Source organism: Diuraphis noxia, unplaced genomic scaffold (genome assembly GCF_037042655.1).
Source record: "Diuraphis noxia isolate RWA-SAM2 unplaced genomic scaffold, SU_Dnox_SAM2 contig0004, whole genome shotgun sequence".
In the NCBI taxonomy this organism is placed as follows: domain Eukaryota; kingdom Metazoa; phylum Arthropoda; class Insecta; order Hemiptera; family Aphididae; genus Diuraphis; species Diuraphis noxia.
Window position 1 is genome coordinate 11,040,618 of NW_028301714.1, and position 23,997 is coordinate 11,064,614.

The 23,997-nt window shown below is 29.3% G+C and overlaps 3 protein-coding genes across 8 annotated transcripts; 2 read left to right on the forward strand and 1 right to left on the reverse strand.

Moving 5' to 3' along the window:
- Positions 1–245: 245 nt before the first annotated feature.
- On the reverse strand, positions 246–12,611 carry mnb (minibrain). 3 transcript variants are annotated; one of them, XM_015514294.2, is made up of 11 exons: positions 11,766–12,611; positions 11,350–11,572; positions 8,045–8,271; positions 7,257–7,487; positions 7,038–7,185; positions 6,682–6,968; positions 6,475–6,621; positions 6,155–6,415; positions 5,872–6,082; positions 5,577–5,656; positions 3,099–3,239 (listed from the first exon to the last, which is right to left on the reverse strand). In XM_015514294.2, the coding sequence occupies exons 2-10, from the start codon at positions 11,432–11,434 to the stop codon at positions 5,622–5,624; spliced, it is 1,632 nt and encodes a 543-aa protein (XP_015369780.1). In that variant the 5' UTR covers positions 11,435–11,572; positions 11,766–12,611; the 3' UTR covers positions 3,099–3,239; positions 5,577–5,621. The 3 variants fall into 3 exon arrangements, with proteins under 3 accessions (XP_089082747.1, XP_015369771.1, XP_015369780.1); XM_089226621.1 differs by lacking the exon at positions 5,577–5,656 and having other exon boundaries at positions 246–3,239; positions 5,938–6,082; positions 11,766–12,610; XM_015514285.2 differs by lacking the exon at positions 5,577–5,656 and having other exon boundaries at positions 246–3,239; positions 11,766–12,606.
- Positions 12,612–13,638: 1,027 nt separating this feature from the next.
- Positions 13,639–16,253, forward strand: LOC107165916 (18S rRNA (guanine-N(7))-methyltransferase). The gene is made up of 6 exons (XM_015514355.2): positions 13,639–13,814; positions 14,478–14,515; positions 14,602–14,780; positions 15,316–15,509; positions 15,585–15,811; positions 15,874–16,253. Exons 1-6 carry the CDS (start codon positions 13,779–13,781, stop codon positions 16,019–16,021), a joined length of 822 nt encoding a protein of 273 aa, XP_015369841.1. The 5' UTR covers positions 13,639–13,778; the 3' UTR covers positions 16,022–16,253.
- A 354-nt stretch (positions 16,254–16,607) lies between these two features.
- LOC107165898 (G patch domain-containing protein 2-like) lies at positions 16,608–22,943 on the forward strand. Of its 4 annotated transcripts, none has more exons than XM_015514337.2 (11): positions 16,608–17,015; positions 19,853–19,928; positions 19,994–20,070; positions 20,147–20,274; positions 20,362–20,490; positions 20,604–20,785; positions 20,853–21,037; positions 21,096–21,223; positions 21,288–21,404; positions 21,469–21,554; positions 22,064–22,943. In XM_015514337.2, the coding sequence occupies exons 1-11, from the start codon at positions 16,959–16,961 to the stop codon at positions 22,171–22,173; spliced, it is 1,275 nt and encodes a 424-aa protein (XP_015369823.1). In that variant the 5' UTR covers positions 16,608–16,958; the 3' UTR covers positions 22,174–22,943. The 4 variants fall into 4 exon arrangements, with proteins under 4 accessions (XP_015369823.1, XP_015369830.1, XP_089082748.1 ...); XM_015514344.2 differs by having other exon boundaries at positions 19,858–19,928; XM_089226622.1 differs by lacking the exon at positions 16,608–17,015 and adding an exon at positions 17,120–17,372.
- Positions 22,944–23,997: the final 1,054 nt, after the last annotated feature.

Sequence of the window (23,997 nt, forward strand, 5' to 3'; positions counted from 1 at the left end):
CCTCAGGATTTAGGAATAGAAACGTGCACCACATGCAATGAAATTCTTAATGGAATGCAATGCAATGGAATTGCTCTCCGAGCATACAGTAAGTAGGTTCACAGTGAAAATAATTTTTATGATTTTTCTTTTAGTTTGTTTTTCTTTTCTTTTTTCAAACGCCGTATACATTTATTTGTTTACATGTACAATTTATAAATAATAATGATAATGATAAAAAAAGAAGAAAGTTATCTTAAGTTAGGTTTCGTTTTCACAGTTACATATTTATAATATCTCATTTCACTTAATAACATAATAATAATATATGCCGAAAGACAGAGTTAAACAATTATAATTATCTAAAAAAAAAAACATAACAAAAACACATATAAATATAATATATATATATATAAATATATATAAAATATCATCTTGAAATTCTGTGGGGGGACACGGGTAAAGCGGTAAAACTATATTTCGTAGGTACATCATAATAATATATATATATATATATATATATATATATAACAGTAGTTATTAATATTACTAAATTTACTAACGATTTAGCTAAGTTTATATATATATATATATATATATATATATATATATATATATACATACAACTATACAAGTGATATGGCATGCCCATTGACGTTGGCATACCCTTTCCCCCCAACACGAATTAACCTACGAGTTTGTGTATAATTGTAAGTGTAATATGTATGACGTGCATATAATATGTGTGTGAATGCGAACCAGTGCAGTTCACACACGGTATTCAAGTTTGTCTGGAAAAACGGCGCGTCAAAAGAAAAAAAACAAAACAAAATGTAAAAATAAATAAAAACTTTTTTCCTATTTCATATAATATTATATTATAATGATTAATTTAATATGAATATTTGACGTACGTACAATATCTAAGTCTATATACACAACAACAGTCTTTAATAAAAAAAAAAAAATTATACATTATATATAATAAATCAAATTATATATATACTTAATCTTATAATTAATTTAATATATAATAAACGATCACCGTACAAAATGAACAAAATAATGTTTTAAGGATATTCCACCCTGTTCTATCACATATTATATTATTTCTTTCGTTTTTTTTTTTTTTTTTTTTATGTTTAAATTTTTTTACACACGCCCGCGATACAAAAACGAAAAAACTACCTCGGTGGTCATGTTATAAAATCGACTAATGTATGTCATTACACAACAATAGCTGCTTACGAGTAGTGTGTATATGTGTGTGTGCGAAAGAGAGAGAGAGAGAGAGTGGTGCGTATTCAGCAGCATCGTCGTATGAAGATTTGGAGATAGGTACTATGACTTGGTTGATAATCAATTTTTTATTTAACATTTTTTTTATGTTTTAAAATTATATAATATATTATTTAGATACAATATAGAAATATACATATATATATATATATATATACACCTATGGCAGTGGAAATGCGTAAAAAAATCCTTAGAGTAACACTACAATAAGACTACCATGTTTATACATATACATATATACATACATATGTATATTATTTTAACGAAATAGGCGTATAAGAATAAAAAATATTCTAAACAGTCTAGGAAGACACAATAATAATGAAATCGTGTGAAAATACGTATAGATACACATAATAGTTATAAACGTAGGTCATTTTTATCTTATGCAAGTCATTGGGATTCGGTTCTTTTAAGCAAATAATAAAAAGATATAAATACATACGATCAGTCGTGTTTTTGAAAGTCCCAGACAATAATAACAGATCAATTCGGCGCGCATCAGATTGTTAAACATGCAGTAGAACACAAGACAGATTAAGTATGTCGTTATGACTTTTACAGATAAACTCTCTCGTTATGTGTATGTATATCATTTACTCAAAACATAATTTTAAATGGCAATGGTTCGAAAAGAAAAAAAATATTAATGTTGTAGATAGATTTCACAGCAAAGCACCATAACTTAAGTACATTATTTAATACAGAAAAATAATGCTTTCTCTGCAGTTAGAATAAATAAATACTTATTGGATTTTCACTAAGGATGTATTTTTTCATTTTTGTCTGTAAGTAATAATTATTTTATGCATTATGCTTAGTATGATTAACAGTGTGATAATTTTAAATTTAAATTTTATTTTGTCCGATATCAGAAGAATGTAACAAATTGATAAACATCAGTCTATAAAATATAGTTGATGTTTGAAATTCATTGAAAGAAAAAAAAAATTACATAAATGAAACAATTTACATTTAGGTTTTTGTAATTTATTAAAAAAATAGTGTACATGCAATGCTGATACTTAGTCACGTCAAAATAGAGTATCGGCCAGTTATGAGTAAACATTTAGACACAATTTCAAAATGTATTTGTCTGTAATAGTATTACTATAGATTAAATAACACTTATGCCATTTAATCTATGGTTATACAAAAGTATTTGAGGTAGCTTTGAAAATTATCTGCGTATACGCGAAGATAAAAATGGCGATTGGCAAGTTTATAAAAATACGTTATTAACTAATTATACGTATCTTATCAGATAAAAATTATTCGTCGATTTATTTTGTTGTTATTTAGTCTATTAAATCTGTTAAAATAAAGTTATAGTTGAATTCTATAACATATTTGTAATAAAAAAAAAAAAAAAACAAAAACAAAAAAAAACAAAAACAATATCAATGGAAACAATAAAACTGTTTTCTGACACTACTCAGTACAAATCTAAATTTAAAAATTACGTTCTTTCCCTATAGATTAATCACAGTTATTCGATTTTTACATTGAAAACAAGTGTAAATTATCTCTTTTACATTTTATACGATTTGATCATGTTATGTTTATTGCTACAGGACTTTGACCTATACATACCCCAATCATGTCATCTTGTTCTTGTTTCGTTCGATTGGAATGGGAAGTTGGTACCCGTGCAACAGGCTGTTGTACTGGCGGTGGTGGTGGTGGGTGATTATGCAACGAATGCAGTGAGCGTGGAGGTTGTGATTGTATAGGTTGATACGGGTGATGTTGTGGATGTAGGAACGGCAAAGAGGTGGGTCGACAGTGAACCAAAGCACCAACAGCGGATGCTGGATTCATTGGGTAAACTGTAGAATGGTGAGGCAGATGGTGTCTAGCCATTGGAGCCGTTTGGTAACCGTGGTACATAGAAGCAATCGGCGGAGGATCACAATCCATTGTACTTCTACCTCGGCACTGGTCCGACCGCAATCTTATTGCTATAATAAAATAAACCAATTTAATTAAGAATTTACTTATTATCATTAATATAACTACTATAAAAAATAATTTAAAGGCAATAAAAACTTCAAAAAATGCATTAATACCAAACAAGCAATGATACTATGATAAATCAGTGCAAATAAAATGGGAGTATTTAACTTAAAAATTATGAATGACACAAGTTATGAATAAAACAATCTAAGTAATATTGTTTTTATTCTCAAAAAGTAAAAACACAATAGGAAAGTTTTTATTTAATTTGTCTTAATACATAGAAGGTATAATTATTGTCATGTATCATAAATGTTAAATTTTCAAACATATGAAAAAAAAACTATTTACATTTTTATTAAATAGATATTTCAAGATAATTATTTTAAATCAACTTAACTCTTAAGGAATATCATAGTTTGTAATTTTGTAATGTTTATATTGTAAATAATATAAAATACTCAGTAGTCAAAATATTTAACCATCAATTTTATATACAATCTATTTTATATGCATACTAGACAAAATACTAAATAAATAAACAATACTTAATTAAAGTATACAAGTACAGAAATAGTTAATAAAATAAAACTAAATCAATACAATAACTTAAAATGATGTTTCTAAATTCCCAATAGGTGACTTAAACCAGTTTATAAATTTTTCATGAAGGGGACACATGTGTTGTCTCCATCTTATAATTGCGTAACATACTAAATTTTACGCTCAGCAGATCACGTTTAGCTCGTAAGTTTTAAATTTAGAATGAATTGACCTCTCATAAAAATTAAAGGTAATATTATTATCTAGGGCTTCTCATTGTATTTTAAGATATACAAACAATTAACAATATTATAAAATACTCTTAATTTGTTTTAAAATTAAAATATAATAAAAAAACTTGTATGAAGTCCTAAATAAAACTGTTACCTTTAAATTTTATAAGAGGTCAATTCACTCTAAATTTTAAACTAATGAACTAAACGTAATCTACTCAGCGTAAAATTTGCTGTTAAGCATTTGTAAGACGAATACAACACATGCAGATGTAGTGTACTCTTAAGTTAATATTAAGTATATTAAAACACCACCAACAAAAATTGAATTAAATGCACGCCTTAAAATTATGAAACCTTAACTAATATTATGTAGTTAAATATTAATTATGAAAAAGAATAATCCATTTTAAACAAAAATACAATGTAAGGTTTCATATCAACCAATTTAAATAGATACTCTAAATACATTATTCTTTAAATAAGGCCAAAGTTTAGTAACAAAATATAAGTACTTATTCATCCATGTCATGCAAAAAGTGGCAGAATGAAATTTTATGTAATTTCAAATTTGTACAACTTCATATTTTTTTCACTTAGCCACTTACCACACTACCACAGGGGCAATTTACTTTAATTACTTAACATTTTTCAAAAAAAAAATTTTCTATTTAACTGCTTAAGCTTTTGAGGAGGGAATTATGTTGGTTTATAAGATACAACATACAACCCTATAAAATATAGAAACATTGATGTTAAAAATATATATATACACAGCCAACTCTCGATAATTTGAAGATAGTTTAACTTTTGAAAAAATTTGAATTATCAAGAATTGAATTATTGAGTGGTTTGAACTTTGAAATACAAATTACTGAGTTATGAAAAAAATATAAATGCTCCCTATGCCAATATCTTAAAGAATGTACATAAACATAATTGCTTGTCAAAAGTTTGATTAGGAATATTTTGGTAAATACTTAAATTAAATTTTAAAATAAAATAAATAAATGTTGTGTCATTTCAAAAAAATACAAAATCTTAACTATACATTTCTTCAATAAAGGGTTTAAAAAACTCATATGTTACATTCATTAGAACTTAATCATGACAAGATAAAAAAATCTTACTAAAACATTAGTAAAAACAAGCCTAAAAAGTTAAATATTCACTTTATATAACTCTTATATTATAATATATGATATAAAATAAACTTTTTTTCTAAAATGACTTTATATTTAATATCATGATCTACTTTGAAGGCTACCATGAAAATAGTGGACAAGTTTTAACTACAGAAACATGTTACCATCTACCATGAGAAATTAAATAGTCATAATACTCTAATACTAAAAATAAAGATGTACTTAAATGATACGTGCTCAAAAAAAGCAAGATGATTTCACTATCAAATAACAATTCATGTTATTAATTACTCAATGGCATATGTGTGGGCGTATTTACATTTATAATATATGGTTTAGTATTTAATGTTATTACTCAAAATTACATAGTATTAATTACACAAACAACACACGTCACATGACATATTAAGATTTGACTTACACTTTTTTTCGAAAACTAACACGTTGACCCAAAGTTTAGCAATAGTCATCGAGCGTAAAAATGTGTAGGGAAAGTGTTTCCTTCAAAGTAAGCAAAAAAAAAAAAAAAAAATAACAATAAAAATAATAATAATAATGCATACATAAATATTTATATATTAGTCTTAAAAAAATATTATCAGTTATAATGTCCATAATATTGTTTTGTTTCCACTTTTCAGACTTAATAATTATAATTATAAAACACAACATAAACATGTCCTTAGCATAAATATATTAATTAATGGTATTCTTACCAGATGATTGCACATTTGTGTCCCCTGGATTATTACTAGGTAAACTATTAAATGGCGGACTAGTACCTAAGCTATGTAGTCCAGCCTGAGCGATACCACTAGCTGTATTAGTACCCTCTTCAGAAGTCCGCTTGAAGAAGTTATGTTGCAAAGCATAATATGGTGTAATTCGTGTTTTTGGATCATAATCCAGCATTCGTACTATAAGATCCTAGATAATTGTATAAATTACGTTTTAAAATATATCAAAATATAAATTTATCATCAAATTAGAAATACTTACTTTAAATTTAAGGTAGTCAGAAACTGAATGCCCTGGTTCACCTAACCGCCTAGCATAAGGACCCCCAGTTTCGACACCTAATATATCATGTAATCGTCGACCACCTGGATTCCTGTACTTTTTAGCATCTTTAGGTTTTTTTAAGGTATACGAATCAACACCAGGCAACTTATCAAAATATTTGTGAGCTTTCTGAGCCTGGTCAAGTATATGTTTGGGTGGCATGCCAAGAACTTCAATGATTTTATTCATCTGATCAACCTGAAAAATATAAATCAGTAAAATAATGCTTTATAATTTGGATTTTTAATAAAACATACTTCATTTGTTCCACTAAACAAAGGTTCTCCGGTATGCATTTCTACTAATATGCATCCTAAACTCCACATGTCAATAGCCAGATCATAAGGTATACCCAGCAAAACTTCTGGTGAACGGTAAAAACGAGATTGAATATATTGATATATCTGTAACAAACAATTTAAACATTAAAATGATTGAGTATAAATGCAATTATTGCAACTAACTCTTTGGCCAAGTTGACAAGATGAGCCGAAGTCTACTATTTTAATAGCTGATCTTTTGGGATTGCACAACAATATGTTTTCTGGTTTCAGATCACAATGTATGATGGACAGGTCCGGTGTGGACAGGAACAACAGAGCCGTGCACAGTTGAGCAGCAAATTTACGTGTAAGATTTAAAGAAACACCTTTAAAATTAGTGTTCCTAATCAAATCATACAAGTTATAAGATAATAACTCAAACACCAGGCACAGATGATTACGCCACATAAAATGACGCTTGAGTTTAACTGTAAATAATTATCATAATTCATTTTAATTTATTTACCGACCCAGAAATTATAATATTTTTCACATACCAATATAGTATTTGTTGTCAACATCAGCTCTATTCATCATTTCTAATAGTCTTACTTCAATTTGAGCTTGATTTAGGAATGGTTTTTTGTTCTTTATTATTTTAATTGCTACATAACAATCTTCTTCTTCGTCACGAGCCTTAACAACCTAAATAAATTAAAAAATTGTTTTCTTTTCTTTGACTGCCAATAAATATTTAATCAAATAATGCTTCTTACTTGTCCAAATGACCCTTTGCCTAGCAACGATATGATTTCATAGCGATCCAAAAATTTTTCACCACTTCTAATTATATAATCATGGTTATCATCATCATGACCATCATTATACACTCTTCTTTCTTTTTTATTGGCTACAGGACCTTCAACGGGGGCTCCATTATTTTGAGGTTGACTACTCAACCCAACTGCTCCACCACCAGCTCTTTTTTTTTTCTTAGCATAGTATACCTAAATAAATATGAAACAAAATAATGGATTAAATAAAAACAATAGAAAATTAGAAGAAAAAAAAACATACGAAATCCAAAATTTTTTTAAACATGTATATTTTATTGACTTCACTAAAATATAGATTAAAAACACATTAAGCAATAGTTATTAAAATGATTTTGATAATGGAACAAAGTAATTATTATTTATAGTAAGTGTTATCTTAATATTTAAAACCTGGTTATTATGATTAAATAAATGATCTTTGACATTTTAAAATTTAATATATTATGTAAGTCATATACATTTAAAGGTACTTAATAAATAGCATTAGGATGGAAAATATATTGTTTTAACTGAAAAGCAATATAGATTATCTAGAAAATAATTTCTATTTTAGTATAGTTAAACAAAATGAACAATTGGTAATAAGCAATAAATATAAGCATTTCTATTTTTGATACTAAAACTTTGATTATTAGACATTAACCATTGAATATTGTAATTTTTAGATAGCATATTGTTATAAATCTACAAAAAAAATATAATAAATGAAATGATTATTCATATTATACCTCATTAATAAACTTATAAGTCTTGATCAGGTCCACCGAAAGCTTTCTCAATGGAGCTGTTGACGGATCTCGAAAATGAGGTGGTATTCTTGCTTGCATTGCATGGATATCAGCGTGCACTGGAGCAACACCACCAACCATTGGTAATTGATCTTCAGCAACAAGTCTTCCATACAAAGGACCACCGCCAAAACCAAAGTTACTGTCTTGGGATCCTTGCCCATGATCTTGATAAAATAGTAATAAAATATTAGTATGTTGCAGACATAAAGGTAGTACTCAAGAAATTATTTAAATCTATCTAAAAATAATACCATATCCTTACAAAAAATATTTTATTTTAATGTGGAGGTACACATTTTAATTAAGAAAACATTTTTTTTTTTTTTTAGTATATCCCTGGCCGGGGAGTGGCAGTCTCATTACCCAAGTTAGAACCGACGCCACTCCACCCCGAAAAATCTATTATACCCACAGATTAAAAGTTACCCTTAAGTAATATATTTATACTGTTATATAATACTAGATACCGTTTACTAACAATTAAATGACTTTGTTCCATAGCTCATTTCCTTAAAGCTGATCATTAAACAGTTATTTAAAAAATAAAAGGAAAAATAATATACAGAGCAAGGTCTCAACACTAAGATTAACCTGACTGTTAAATGATTTATTTTTAATTGTTTGCTACATGCAGAAGGTATCAGTCATAACCTAAAATATTAAAATAAACAATTATCTAATTGCGCTAACACTCAAAAAATTTCAAATTTTACTTTTCGGAATGATCTTTGGTGCCAGTTTAAAGTTATCAGTCACATTTTAAATTGTTGTATATTTAAACAAGCTTTATAAATTAAAAATATATATAGGTACATTGAACATCTTCTCCAAGTAGAATTTGGAATTTAAAACGTGTAGACTGATTAACAAGACTCTATAAATAGTTTCGACAGCACAGCAAATCTATTTTTAGTATGTGTCATCTAATCCCCAACCATATGCCTGCCAGTGAATTGATTGAAACATACAAGGAAGAGAAACCATTTCAAACAATTAACTGATTTCGAGACTGATATTGATCAATAATCTAAACATTGATCTATTTAATATCAAAAATAGATAATGAAATAATATATTTTGCACAAATTTAATCGGTTTATTACTTACATAATAAACTTATAATTTACAAAACATAGATAATAATAGGAATTTGAAATCATTTGTAACACAAATCACATATAAATTTAATATTAAATACAATTATTTTTTAGTGAATCACATGCTATGTGTGAATACACATAGGTACTACACAATTGTTTAAGAATCATACAACAGTTTTAAATAATAAAATAAATTAAGTCAACCTTATATTCTAAATGTCTAAGTATCCTGAATATGACTAATTAAAGCAAACCATAACCTTAGACACAATTTCTGGTCAGATACTAACATTCTACAATCTGGAAAGTAAAGATATAGGTATATAAATCACCAATACAACAACCAAATTAACAAATAGGTAATTACCAACTTTTAATATAATATTTATGTAACTATTTTTCATTCATTATGTATTAATTTTGATTCTGTTATGTCGTACTAAATAATTAGTATATATATATAATATACATATACATATACAGTGAAAACTGTTTATAACGAAACTCGTTACAATGAAAAACTCTTTATTACGTAAATAACATTAAGTTAACTTATAATGGTTGGTTTGATTTAAAACTTGTTTAAAACCTATTAATGCCTATTAATTACTTTCTATTACGAAAACTCTTAATAACGAAAGAAATCCCATGATCCCTTCAGATTCGTTATAGAGAGTTTTCACTATATATGGTGGGGGATTATCTTACCATACTCAATGTGTATACCTCACACAACATCAGTCTATATACTGTTGTTTCAATAATAAACCCGTATTAATAATTTATATAATTGTGAGCCTGGGCATTTAATTCACATTAATACAAGGATATAAAAAATTGGTGACAAAGGTGGGATATTAATACTTATAGGTTTTTATAAGTCAAGAACATATAATTCACTATGTAAAATAAAATAAAATAAACTGGTCTGAATTAAACTACTTATCTTACACATTTATAATGACAGTAAAAAAAACCCGTAATGAGTAACAGCCAGTTCACATGTTGTTTTATGACTCTAATAAAACTCAATTTTCAATTTTCATTTTATATAATTACAAAAGTATGTAAGTATTAAACTATTATATTATCATTAAATATTCAAACAATCAATATCAAAAAGCTGAATATAAATTGTATATTCAATGCTAATAGAAATTCAGTTAGGTACCTACTGAGAACTCAAAGATATATTTTATTAGCTATCACAGTACTAAACTAGTACAATTTTTAACATAAATGTTTGGTATCTAAAATGCATTATTTTAAATTTTTATCATCATTTAACAGTTATTTCTACATTCAATGATTAATGAATGATTAACTTTGACCAATTGAGCACCAACACAGAACTCTAGGAGTATTTGCAATTATTTCACACAATTAGGTAGATACACATATTGAATTTCATTTAGTTTATTTTCATATAAACACCATATAAATATTTTTTTATGACAGTGGATGTCGATAAACTGGTCTTGTTTTTTATATATATAAATATTAATCAACTCTCTTTTAGGTGAACAAGTATTTAAAACGAGATTTAAAGTATCTTTTTCATCATACCCAAAAACCGATTCTTTAAAGGAAAGCATAAACATAAAATGGAGAAAATATTAGATAAGTCCCTAGCATATTAGGGAGCATATTATAAAAAAACAACAAAACAAATGATTACATCATGCAATTGTTAATGCCAATGTTTAAAATGTAATCTATAGTGCTATTAGTAGTTGGATGATTGCCTACTAATTTCTAACATATAGGTCTTAATGTGGGTATAAGAGAATTTACACAAATTGAATTATGGCAGATAAGCAGCATTTGCTTAAAAAAAAACGATAGCAATACAATTTGATTATCAAAACAGTTGTCTAAACATATGGTGTTGTGCGCAGAATTCATTGTATTCAAATGTAACCAATCATTCAAGGACGCTTTCAACATCTGGTAAAAAAAAAACTGTTTCAAAACACTGATCAGAACAAAATTCAGCTAAAGACACAGTGCCATGACAAAGGTTGTCAGGGCAATACCTAAATAGTTCCTAACTGTAGTGAAAGATCAACGTCTGTAAATCTCAAAAGGAATCGCACATTATCAATGAAGGACATTACTCAATTTCATAGGCGTTACACTCACTTTTGTTTTTCTGCTTTTCGACCATCATGAACGGCTCATGCTTATGCCAACTTTCGGCTTGCTTGGCACCGTTGCTGCCGTCCATATCTCGATTGGTAGCCGGCAACGCTTTGCCGGATTTTCAAGTACACCATCCATAAAAACGCATTGTGTCACAATGGTAGTCTATCCGAAATCCGGTTGGGGAGGGGGTCTGAGTGTGATGTCAACGTTTGGTTAGACTCTGGACAAACAAAAAACTTGATAGATAAATGACAAAACATAACTCGGGGACGAGACAGTGACCAACGGACAGTGTCCAGCCTGCGCGGTTACGAGGTTTTCTGTGACCCAATAATAGTTAGATAAGAACACCCGTGTCGAGAGTGGTCAAAGCTCGTCAACAATAATAGTACGGCGTGCAAGTGAACACTTACACGACCAACAGAAGTGACGGTCAACGAGTGTGCTGGTCACGGACTCACAAAACGCCCGTGGTCGTGGCCGCTGAAGCTGGCAGACACCACTATGCACGGTTTCTGACCGACGTGAAGCGCGGCGTCACGACGACGGTGGGCATATGCCCTTTTTAGGCGGTATCGCACGTCGCCCGGCGGTAACGCGACATCATGTAACGACGACGGCTTGTCGCACTGCGCGCACGTACGACACACGATAACGTTGTCGTTACACCGTCAGTCCCTTCGGTCGGCGTGTCGGGTCTGCTATTCGTAACTGATGTAACGACAAAACACAAGCACGAGGGGATCTGTAGTGCCGACGACCGCGAACCGATCACCACCACACGGACGAACGGCGGCGGCCACCGACGACACGGACAATCGTAACCGTAAGAGCACTGCACCAATAGTTACGGAAATGCGGCACGTGACGAGTCAGCATAATATTTCAAGACAATATAATATCATACATTTATACAACCCAATAACGTCGTTAATTTATCAAGTATTTTTTTTTTTTTAATACGCGTTACAACAGAGATGATGATGACGAAGATGAAGATGAAAAGTCGTAAAAATTGAAGAGAAGAAAATAACGTTTAAGCAATATTATCTTATGTATTAATATTGAATCGAATGTCCGCTGGTCGCGACACGGCGGGTGCGGAGCGATATATTATTTTCAGTTTTTGATAGTTTTATATAATAATAGTAATAATAATAATAATAAATAAATAATAACAAATAATAATATACGACGCGTTATCGCTCACTGCCGAGTGCTAACACAGTAACACACACGAAACGCACGCACGCACAGACACCGTGGTCATGTATATTGCCGTCTGTATTATAGTCATCGCCCGTCGGGTGGTCGGCGGTGTAGTGTGGTCGTCTGGACTAAGTGACGAACGGGCGGCAGCGGTTGCGTCGTACGCTCGTACGCTTGTATTTTCGTACCAATGTACCACACTACCAGTTTACCACACTACCACCGCTTGCCCAGCAGCTATATAGCACCGATATAGATACTAGATATCTAATATCCGTGCTGTATAGCGAGTTGCTCACTCTTGCAAGTCTTTCGCTACTCGCCGTTAGCATTACAAACTTTCCTGGTTACTTGAAGTTTAAAGTTTTAGTTACCGGCCCGCTGCATTATCGTTGTCACGATAAGCGAGTATGCGGGCACACAAGGCAAACATTTTACATCGAACTTTCCTATAACTTTATCCTCGTCACGAATTCGCAACTTGAATTTGTTGTGATTTATTGATGTTTCGACTGTCGTCCCGATGACCGGATTCAGCCACGACATACAATCACTCCCTTATTTTTTTATTTTTCTAGCACTTAAATTCCATTTTTCGGGAAGGATTTTTCAAAATTAATTTCCTGTTGGAAGTTGTTTAAAACATGGGATACGTCCGACGTCCCAGTCGTCCCACTTCTTTTTAGGAAGCGTCCCGTCATTCATAGGTAATAGTGGGTAAAACGGCTATCGCCGTTGGTCGGCCGAGCCGCCAGACCACTCGACAGGACCAATGGAGTGCGCCGTTCGATACTTTGATGAGCAGTCGAGAGTGATGCGACGTGCTCACAGACTAGGTGCTGCCATCTGACGGTCGGTGGTTCCGCGGGCAGTCTGTCATACATCGCCGCTCGGCAGCGGTGTGTTGTAAAAATAGCACCATTTTATTATGTATGAAGCACAGAATAGATTAAGATTATGTATAATAAATTTAAATACCTGTGGTATGAATTTTATATCCGAGCTACAAGCCCACAACCACGGTATAGATGAAGTAATCACATCTTGGTAACAATATTGAACCCATGATAATATTATCGTGGTAGATAACGTTATTTGACGATAACACTTTAACACGATTTTTGAATCGCGCCTCGCGGTTGTGCTTAAAAAATAAATACTTCCGAATTTAACAATAATTACTAAAATTTTGAAGTTAATTTCGTCCCAACAACAAGATGTCTCGTCCGGAACATTTAGCTCCCCCAGAAATTGTAAGTTTAGTATATTATTTAATAATTATGAACAATCTTATATATTAGGAATCGCGGAGAAAAACCCCAGTAAAAAAACACACCAAGGAAAAAAAGTATAACAAATACCTATAGGCAATTTTATTTGTGATTAGTAACACGTGAGTGTACTCTGTAAGTTATCACTCATCGTCACTCGTTTTTAATACAATAAATTACATAAAATCCAGTTGTCTAAACTTTAAATACTTATAACTCATTAACCACTAGCCCTATTTAGAATATGAAATTAAAACTTTATGTTGTCAATCATAAAAGTAAAAAACTTTTAAAAAAATAGGATAAAATGGTAAAACGGTTTATAAGTTTTCACATTTATATTTATATTTCTAGGTTTTTTTTCCTTGGTGTGTTTATTTTTTTGGGCTTTTTTTTTGTTATGTTTTTTGGGGGGTTTTTATTTCACTTACCATATCTTATATATAAACATGGGGTAATTGCATATTTGAGCATTTGCATTATTATAAGATATTAATTTATATTATGTCACATCTTAGCAATTAACTGTTATATTTATAAAGATAATCACTCATGTTTAGGAATTTATTTACACACTGCATATATTTTAAACATTCTTAACAATAAAATAATTTCAATAAAAAATGTTTGTTTCTTGTTCAACAGTTTTATAATGACGATGAAGCACGGAAGTATACCCAAAAGTAAGTAGCATTTGCGTATTTGTTACTCTTTTGTTGTAACTTCTTGTTAACAATTCAAACAAATATGTTAAAATAATTATTTTTAGCTCTCGGATGATTAACATTCAGTTAGAAATGGCTGAAAGATGTATGGAATTGTTGATGTTGCCAGAAGATGAAACATGTTTGCTATTAGATTTAGGATGTGGTTCTGGTCTGAGTGGTAGTGTTGCTGAAGAATCTGGTCATATTTGGTTTGGAATGGACATTTCAGGCTCCATGTTAAGTATGTTGTATAATTTATCTATTTTATTATTTTTAATTTCAATATGACATGTCATTTATATTTGACTTGAAATTTATAAACTCTGTTATGTTTTACAAATATATATATTCAGACATTCCTTGCACAATGATTTTTAAAATAAAATTCACAAATGTTAAAACATACATTTGAAAAAATCTTTTAATGTATTTCATTACAAATTTACTATTTATAATATTAAATTAAATTATCTGTTTATCAAATTTAAAAATAATAATTTTATGTGAAATGTACTTTCAAATTTTGTATTTTTAATGAGATAAACATTAAAACATTTGTAATAAATTACACACCGTGCTTTAAATTTGTATAATAATTTTATAGTATTAAAAAAAAAAAAAACAAACAATGTTGTATACCATAATAATAAATTTCAAAAATAAAATAAAAATTGAATTATTTTTAATATTGAAATACAGAAACAAAATGAGTTGGAGGTATTGTTTTAATGCTATCTATCATTATTTACAATGCATATTTATTAATTTTCAATTAGAAGTAGCAAAAGAAAGGGAAGTTGAAGGTGATTTATTGTTGGGAGACATTGGTGATGGAATTCCATTTCAACCTGGTACATTTGATGGTGCATATAGTGTAAGCACATTACAATGGTTATGTAATGCAGATAAATCATCACATAAACCTGCCAAAAGGTTATATACTTTGTTTTCAACATTATTAGCTTGCTTGGTAAGTAACATTTGCAGTATAATTTTTAAGCAAATAAATAGAATATAGATATATATTTAAATATTAATTGTTTAGGGACGCAATGCGAGAGCAGTATTTCAATTTTATCCAGAAAATGTACATCAAACAGATTTAGTTGTATCCCAAGCGAGAAAAGCAGGATTTTTTGGAGGATTGTTGGTAGATTTTCCGGATAGTACTAAAGCTAAAAAATATTTTCTTGTATTGATGACTGGTGGTGCTATGCCCATGCCTCCAGCACTTGGTACAGAAAATTCACAAATTAGTTATACATCAAAAAGGTAATAATTGTACAAATATCTAAGTGATGTAATATTTGATTTTTTTTAATAATGATTTACAGGGAAAAAATGACAAAAGGACGTGCTTCAAAATTAGTAAAAAAAAGTAGAGAATGGATTTTAGAAAAAAAAGAAAGGAGAAGACGTCAAGGAAAAACTACTAGAGAAGATACCAAGTACACAGGTCGATCAAGGAGTGGACGATTTTAATTGTACACTTATTTATATTTCATCTATTGCAATAAACTCTGTAATTTATTTAAGGATAAAACTCATAATTTAACCATCTTTTACTTATTGAGTCTTCTCTGATTACTGCTTATATCATCATACTTTGTACAGTTGTACATCAAGTCAACTTTAATATAAACTATAAAGCCAATATCATTCTTTTTGTGCATTTCTTTATTATTAAATGCTGGGTCACTGATTTTGGAGCATATTTTTGTATATTTTTTCTATTCTACATTTTAAGATAATAAGATCATTTCCAAAATAAAAATAAGCTATTCCAGTATAGTTCTCAATTCCTCATTAATTTATATCATGTATAATGAATAATAATATTTAACATTTATTTGTCATTTGAATTTTTAAACTAGTATGGTTTGCGAAGATCTAAATTCTAAGAAAACGATCCATCATAATATTATTATATGAAATGTTATCATCAAAATTCACAGTGTAGCCAAACTCAAAAGCCGTTTCTGATACCATAATTTTTCCAAATTACCGCGATTCGTGCAGATGCAATAAAGTCGAGTATACACTTATACAGTAGTTGTATAGTGTATACTACGATACTACAGAATCATTGTGAGTTGTGATTGCTTTGTCGTTTGCCCGGTCATATGATAAGTCTCTTTGTGTGGTGATCCGGTGATCGACCGCCGAGTTGAAAAGGAAGGTAAAACTGTCGTCGCCGCACTAAAGAATAATCAGCCGAGTGAACGGTGAAAGTCAGCGCACTGTGATTCGTCTTAGAGCGATTCGTGGTGAATACTGACTGAGACTCTGTCTCACTCAACGCGCTTATAGCGCCCAGTCGACACTCGTCGATAGTGCGACTACACGTCCTGCCGTTTGTTGATCCGTTAAAATTAATATTTCGTATACGACAAATGGTGCGGTAAACGAAGAGCTACTTATGCGACCAGTGCCGGGCACTTTGAGTTGTGCCGTCGCGCGTCTGCACGCCCGGAAGGTAAATACCGACATCGAATACAACCACCCATTTTGAACGATCGTTCACTACGCACTTAACAAATGTCTTGTGACAAGTGTACATGGACGTTTTGTAAACTAATGCAATGTGATCGGACGGTTTACGTCCCCCTCGAAACGCTCTTCGTGCCCACGATTTTTAATTTTTAATCGATTTCGTCGGGAAAAATCGCTTACCGATTAGGTAATGACGTTCTGTGCGTCTGTTTACCTATAGACGTTTTACTATTAACGACCACTGAACCTGAAAATGGAATTGCGTTTTTGTGGCATTTGTCATCGTATTCGTGTACGAGACGTCCAGTTTGCAGTCGGTGGTTTCGAGTCCACAATAGGGGTAGGAGAACCACCCCTATCGCTTTGCTTTGTCCACACCTTGTTGGTTGTTTGATTTCCTTTGATAATAATTTGGTGGAATTTAAAATAAGGATAGATACAAAGTGTAGTGATTTCAAATTTTATGATTTATAGGTATTATTATTTTAGATAAATTTTTATTGTCACCACACCGTACTTAGTAAGAGTTAAATTGCATTTGGAGCTTAAAATTTTCCTTAGTTTGAATAATGTTCAATTGCATTAATTTATCAACTCTAATTATGTGTTGCATTTTTTAATTGATCATACATCTAAACAATCTTTTAACTCAATCTTGTTAATTGTTCTCCCTCATTTACATCAATTCTAAATTACCTACATTTACTTTTAAGCATTGCTTAAATATTTAAAATAGTTATTTGTATATATTTTAATCAATGACATTAAATATCTTACAATTTAAATCACCTAAGTAAGGATATGAAAGAAAACCAATTGCATATTATCAGTGGCGCCCAAGATATATTTTTCAAGTATAGCAAGAAATAATTTTACCAATCCATCCACAAACTCAAAATTGTATTATTTTGTCATATTTTAATGGATAATATTAGTAAATAGGTACCAACCACTATGATAATTAACGAGTAATTAATAATGAACATATTTCAAGTTGATAATTGTATGTTATTATATCTACTCATCCCTTATTTTCAAGGTGTAACGATCGCTAAACTGAGTAATAGGGTTGGGCGCCATTGCATATTATTGTACCAATTAAGTACCTTATACTGTTTTTTAGACAGATCTGGTAGATAAGATTCATTTTTATGATAGTTTATAACATATCGTTAGTAGCTATGAACATAGTTCTTTTTAATTATTTGCATAATATAGACCAAGGATGGGTAACTGGAGGCCTGCGTACCTTTTTTATCTGGCCCGCACTACATTTTCATATTACTTCATAAAAACCTCATCCTCAAGTATCACATTAAATTATAATTGTAAATATAAATAAATAAAGATAAAAAATAAATGTTAGTAAATTTGAAGGACCATTTTTTTTTTTTTGCTTTCTCCTATGCACTGCAGCGTCTGCAGCCCGCTAGATTTTAAAGTACTTAAAAGTGGCTCGCTAGTTACTTTGAGTTGCCCATCCCTGATATAGACTATAGCCTATAGTATACCTATAGTAATGTACAATAATAGATAAGCTTAGTTCACTCCTTGAAACAATATATAATGTGTAATTTTAAATGAAGTAACTAGGTATTGTTTGTGTTATTGGGTAGTAACATATTATAAATTACAAATTACTTTTGTAGTAGTACTGTAGGTAATAATTTCATTATATTTCATTTAAATTAACTCAATTGTAATGAAATTATTTTTTTAGTTGTGATTTCTATTGAATAATGTGTCATTTTTTATTTTATTAAAATAATTTACAAAAGTAGAATTTATGACAAAACCTAGGGACTAGAATAATATACAATAAAATTTAAAAATCAACTACATTTTTTACAATTTTTAAATAACAATCAAAAATATATCCTTATCTATTATTAAAGATTCCAGAAATTAGTACTCATACATGTTGTTCATGTATAACATTAAGTCATTAACATTTTATCATCATCATCAATTTATACTGCTATACAATTTATAAACTAGTAGACCTACTGCTTATTTGTTCAAAGTAGTTACATGAACTGATTTTTTAATTAAATTTTAATTTTAAAACGAATACCTAATATAATTTTATTAATTTTCAAAAGGAATTTATCAAACACTGATAATAATAATTTGTCTAATAGATAATAGATAGAAACATTTTTCATAAATAATTCATAATCTATTGCTGCCTCCTTGTGCTGAGTTGAGCGATTTGAGACAAGTAATTTATATCCAGATGAATGTCCATTAAGTTATAAGCAAATTTTACAAACTTGATATTTGATTAAACCGTTATTTATCTCATATTATCAAACCATATTTACTGTTTAAAGGTAGTAGTTTTTCTATATTTTAATATTAAAGCATAAACAAGTAGGCTTTTTGTATAGTATAAATATTATAATTTATGTTTAAATCAGAAATAGACAAAATATGTTTGTTATGACAGTATTTTTTATCAATTTTTTATTAAATTTTGTAGTTTTACAAAAATTGATTATTTGTGTTTGCTAACATTTAAATAATTCTTATCTATTTCTTATAGAAAATGAAGGGCAACAAAGGGTATCAATTTGATATGTTTTTATTGAAATACGTATTATCAAACATTATCTGTATCTATTAGATCTTTTATATATAATCGTATTGTATTGTTCACACAATTCCTAATTAGTAATTACCTATGAACTCATGTTAAAACTAATTAAATAAAGACCTTTATTAAATACTTGGAAAAAGTATGATTTATGTTTGATGACTAATTTAACTGATTATCATATGATCAAATATTATAATCTAATATGAACATTCTTTATTTAGTTTAGAATGGATAAAGGAAACAAATTCATTCGGCCATTAGGATTCAGGCGACGAACCAGATCTGCCAGTAGCGTTGGTATGTTACAAAATTACATAGATACCATATTCGTTCCCATCAAAATTATTTTCTATATGTTCTAGCATATCCTGACAATAAAGCTCAAAGTGATGACTCCAGTAGTAATTCCAAAGATGTAGGAGTGTCTAGTATTTATCATGTAAGTACGCTTAAATTTCCACAGATGTCAATTTTTTGATAAGGTCTAATAATAATATAATTTATTTTGAAAATAGAGCGATTCAGATGATATAAGTGGTGCTCCACAACCAATTCGATTTGCTTTATTATCAAAAAATCTAATGCATTTGGAATCTGATTCAGTCAATGAAAACTTTACCCCAGGAAGGCCATTCACTAGAAGGTTAATTAAAATAGTTAATCACATTTTATCAAAGTTGATTATTGATAAAATATTAACATTTATATTGAATGCTCTTATTATTTACAGAAAAAGAAAATTCAAAAAGATGATTGTTGATCCAGATGTAAAGTTCCCATCACAAATGACTAGTAGTTATTCTCAAAGTAGTAGCAGTGAGAAAAGAAGAAATACACGTCATTCTGCTAGTATGCCAAGGTAGATACTATTATTGTACATTTTATTGTTTTTTGTTCAGCTAATTTAAATATGATTTGTATTCAAATTAAAAGTACATTAAATTAATTATGACATATGCTTTAACAATTTAGAAACTGTGGGTCATTAATATTGGCTATTGGTAAAAGAAAGCGCAGTAATCGAGAAATTATAGCTGGCCATCAGGGTACTTCAAATATCAAATCAATGGATATTGATGTTGCCAGTAGCTCAAGTAGTATTAGTTCCTCAGAAAGTGAAGCTGGAATTTATACTAATGATGAAGGCAGAGAAGGTAAAATCAATTAATTAGTAAAAGTTATAAATAGTCATAATTTTATGAGCCGTTATTTAATATTTAGGAGATGATGAACAGAGTGATTGGGTTGGTAATGCATGTGGAGCTGGTGGAGTGACTGATGATGATGCTGAACCAATTAAAATTGATTGTCAGAAATTATTATCTGTTAATTTACAAAATAACACTTTAACTGAAGGAAGAGGACCTGGACGTATGCCGATGTGGCATAGAAATACTTTTCTTAAGGTACTAAAAATACTTATTGGTTGTTATTTTGTTATAAACTCATTTATGTTTGGTTTAGAAAAGTGATAGAGAAATTCGTGGAGGCTTACGCAGAGTTCGATCAGTTAAACCTAGTTTCTCTGTTTTGACATCTGCTAATGATAAAGTATCTCGGTTCTTACGGGATCCTGCACAGTCTGAATTAAGGTCTGTTTTACTACTTATTTTCTGTTGAGTTTTGAATTGTAACTAAATGTAGATTACATTTTAGATTGCATCCAATGCCTAAAAACGAGCAAGACCAACTATCACATTTAGCAGAAATGTATTCCCTTCATATGCAACTCAATGACTCGCCAAAAAAAGGAGTGACTCTGACAAAAACTGAGTTAGTGTTTTTATTATGCTATAATTTAATTGTATTAAAATCTTATTACAAATTTATTTTTTAGCAATACAATTCAAGTAGATTTAGAAGCTCCATTTTCGCATCTTAATCCATCAAAAGATCACAAAAGGAAGAAATCTGCATCTTCTGGTAAAAAAAAATAATCACTTGGTTACATAATACGTCTCTTTACATGATATAATCATAGATTTTTACACCATTTCTCTTAATTAAATTTTAACTTAATTTTTATCATGTTAAATTTAATGTGATCTTATGTAAATTGTATACAAATTTAAATTCCTTGTTCCTTTTGTTTCTGTAGATTTAGTAGTAATTTATAATTTCATATATAAATGAATCGGAAAATATGAATTGGTATTTTTTTTTACATAGCAAACATTTGTAAGGACCAATCTTTTAATGATTTATTCTATTATATTTTTTTGGTTACTTACTAATAAATATTGAGTCTATTCTTTAGTATTTACAATGTGTTAAACTAAAAACTATTTATTTAATATGTAATTTTGACAACTTGCATACATTGTACGGTTGCATAATATTTTAACAAATCAGTACAAGTCATAATCTATCAATACCAAAACTCATTTAATGCCTAATTAAAATTTAACTTCAATGATAAATTACTGTTTCAGAATTAAGTTTAGGCTTGCAAGCATTACATAATCAAGCATGGATACCTATTGTTCTAGAAGACAAACCTTGCACATCATCTCAGACAGAAACTTCAAATCAGAACAAGTGATCATTATTACATACTTGTGCCAACTAGTAAGGCTGAAACTCATTGAAAATGCAGCTTCATCACGCTTCTTTTATTATTTATATATTATATATGTAAAATATTATAATAATTTGTTGACATGTAATTTGTGTACCAAAAATGCATGTTAGATAAGAGTAATACCCTAAGTATTACTATTAATGATTGAAACAGTCATTATTATATATTGACTTATTAATTTACCAATCAATTTCAGTCATTATTTTTAAGATGAGTTTATCTATCATATTTAAACTCGGAGGTCGAAATACTCTTGGAACTATTACTTTCTAAATTCTCACTTCTCAGTATTCTTAACATTCTGTTGAACTTTTTTAAATTGTTTTAAAAGTATAGCTTTTTATGTTTAAACTCTTAAAATTGATATTCATTTTAACCTATAACACTCCTTATGTACACTTTTAGGTATTATTTTTATGTTACTATTCCATGTATTTATAATCAGTAAAGTTTTATCATATAATTTACATGCTCATATTCATGATGAACTATTATGTAACTTTATGTATGAATGTGATCATAATTTCTTGGTTTATAAGGCATAACATCATGAAATTACCGTTAAATTATACATTTTAAACAATTATATACACAAATTGTTTTCATTTTTAGACTTAATGATAAGTTATTAATATAACTGATTATTCGCAAAATAAATTGTCTATTATATTCAACTGTCAAAATTTAAATCAACAATAATAGTTGAGAAAATAATTTATTTAATCATGAAATTATTGTAAATTTATACTTATTTTTATATCCAGTTTAACATAATTAAATTGTATTGTTAATAGTTTAATACTTCAAACAGTTCAAACGCGAAATTCCATACACGATAACAATGATATAACTAAAATTAAAACAATATATATGGGTAATGAGTTGGAGAATAATCGTCATTAGTCTGATTAAAAAATACCTAAAATAACATGGTAATCAAATAAAATATTTAAACAGCTGGGAGTTCAGCAGTTATCCTAAAGATGAAAAGAAGTCAACGACTGATAACAATTCGAAAATCAAAAAGCGTTCCCAACCATTACATACAAAAGTCGGCATACACACAAAATATATAGTTATGTAGTTTCATATTATAGTCTGTGGTATATATTTTTAATTTTCTAAACTTTTCTGTAAATACGATCGACGTGTGCGACGTTACAAGGGGCCCCGCGGTTGCTTGTTTATATGTTTAAAAAGAGGGCGAAATAATACTTGCACAAAGCTAGAGCCGGCCCAGAATTAACTAATCAGTAAATCATGGCCTACGATTCTTGTGTACCAAATGATATTTATGGTGTCCATGTCAAATTTCATCGTGTGCTTCTTTCCACAATTTTTAAATCAAATTTAATTGTCACAACAGGTCGAACAGACAAAATTCTTGGGCTTGTGCAAGCCCGAGTAGATTTTGACACTAAACTATAATATTGTATTATTATTGTTTGTCATCAGTGGAGAGTAATAAAACTTTAGGGTATACGCTAATCTATGGATTTTAAATAAAATATAAGTACAGAGTGAATATTTTAATGTTATAAACGCGCAACTTATCAGTTCAATTCTTCCAAAAAACGATCGCTTTTTTCCTCAACAATTATTTCACAGAGCTTTTCGGGAATACATTCTCAAATTCACCAACTTAACTAATATAATTTTTTTTTATGCAATTTTGTATTATATAGATAGCGAGCTGAGCATTGATATGTGGTTTTTTTTGTCTGTACACGATAAGTAGTTGAAATAATGGTTCGATTTTCAAAATCAGTATCTTTACCGATACGT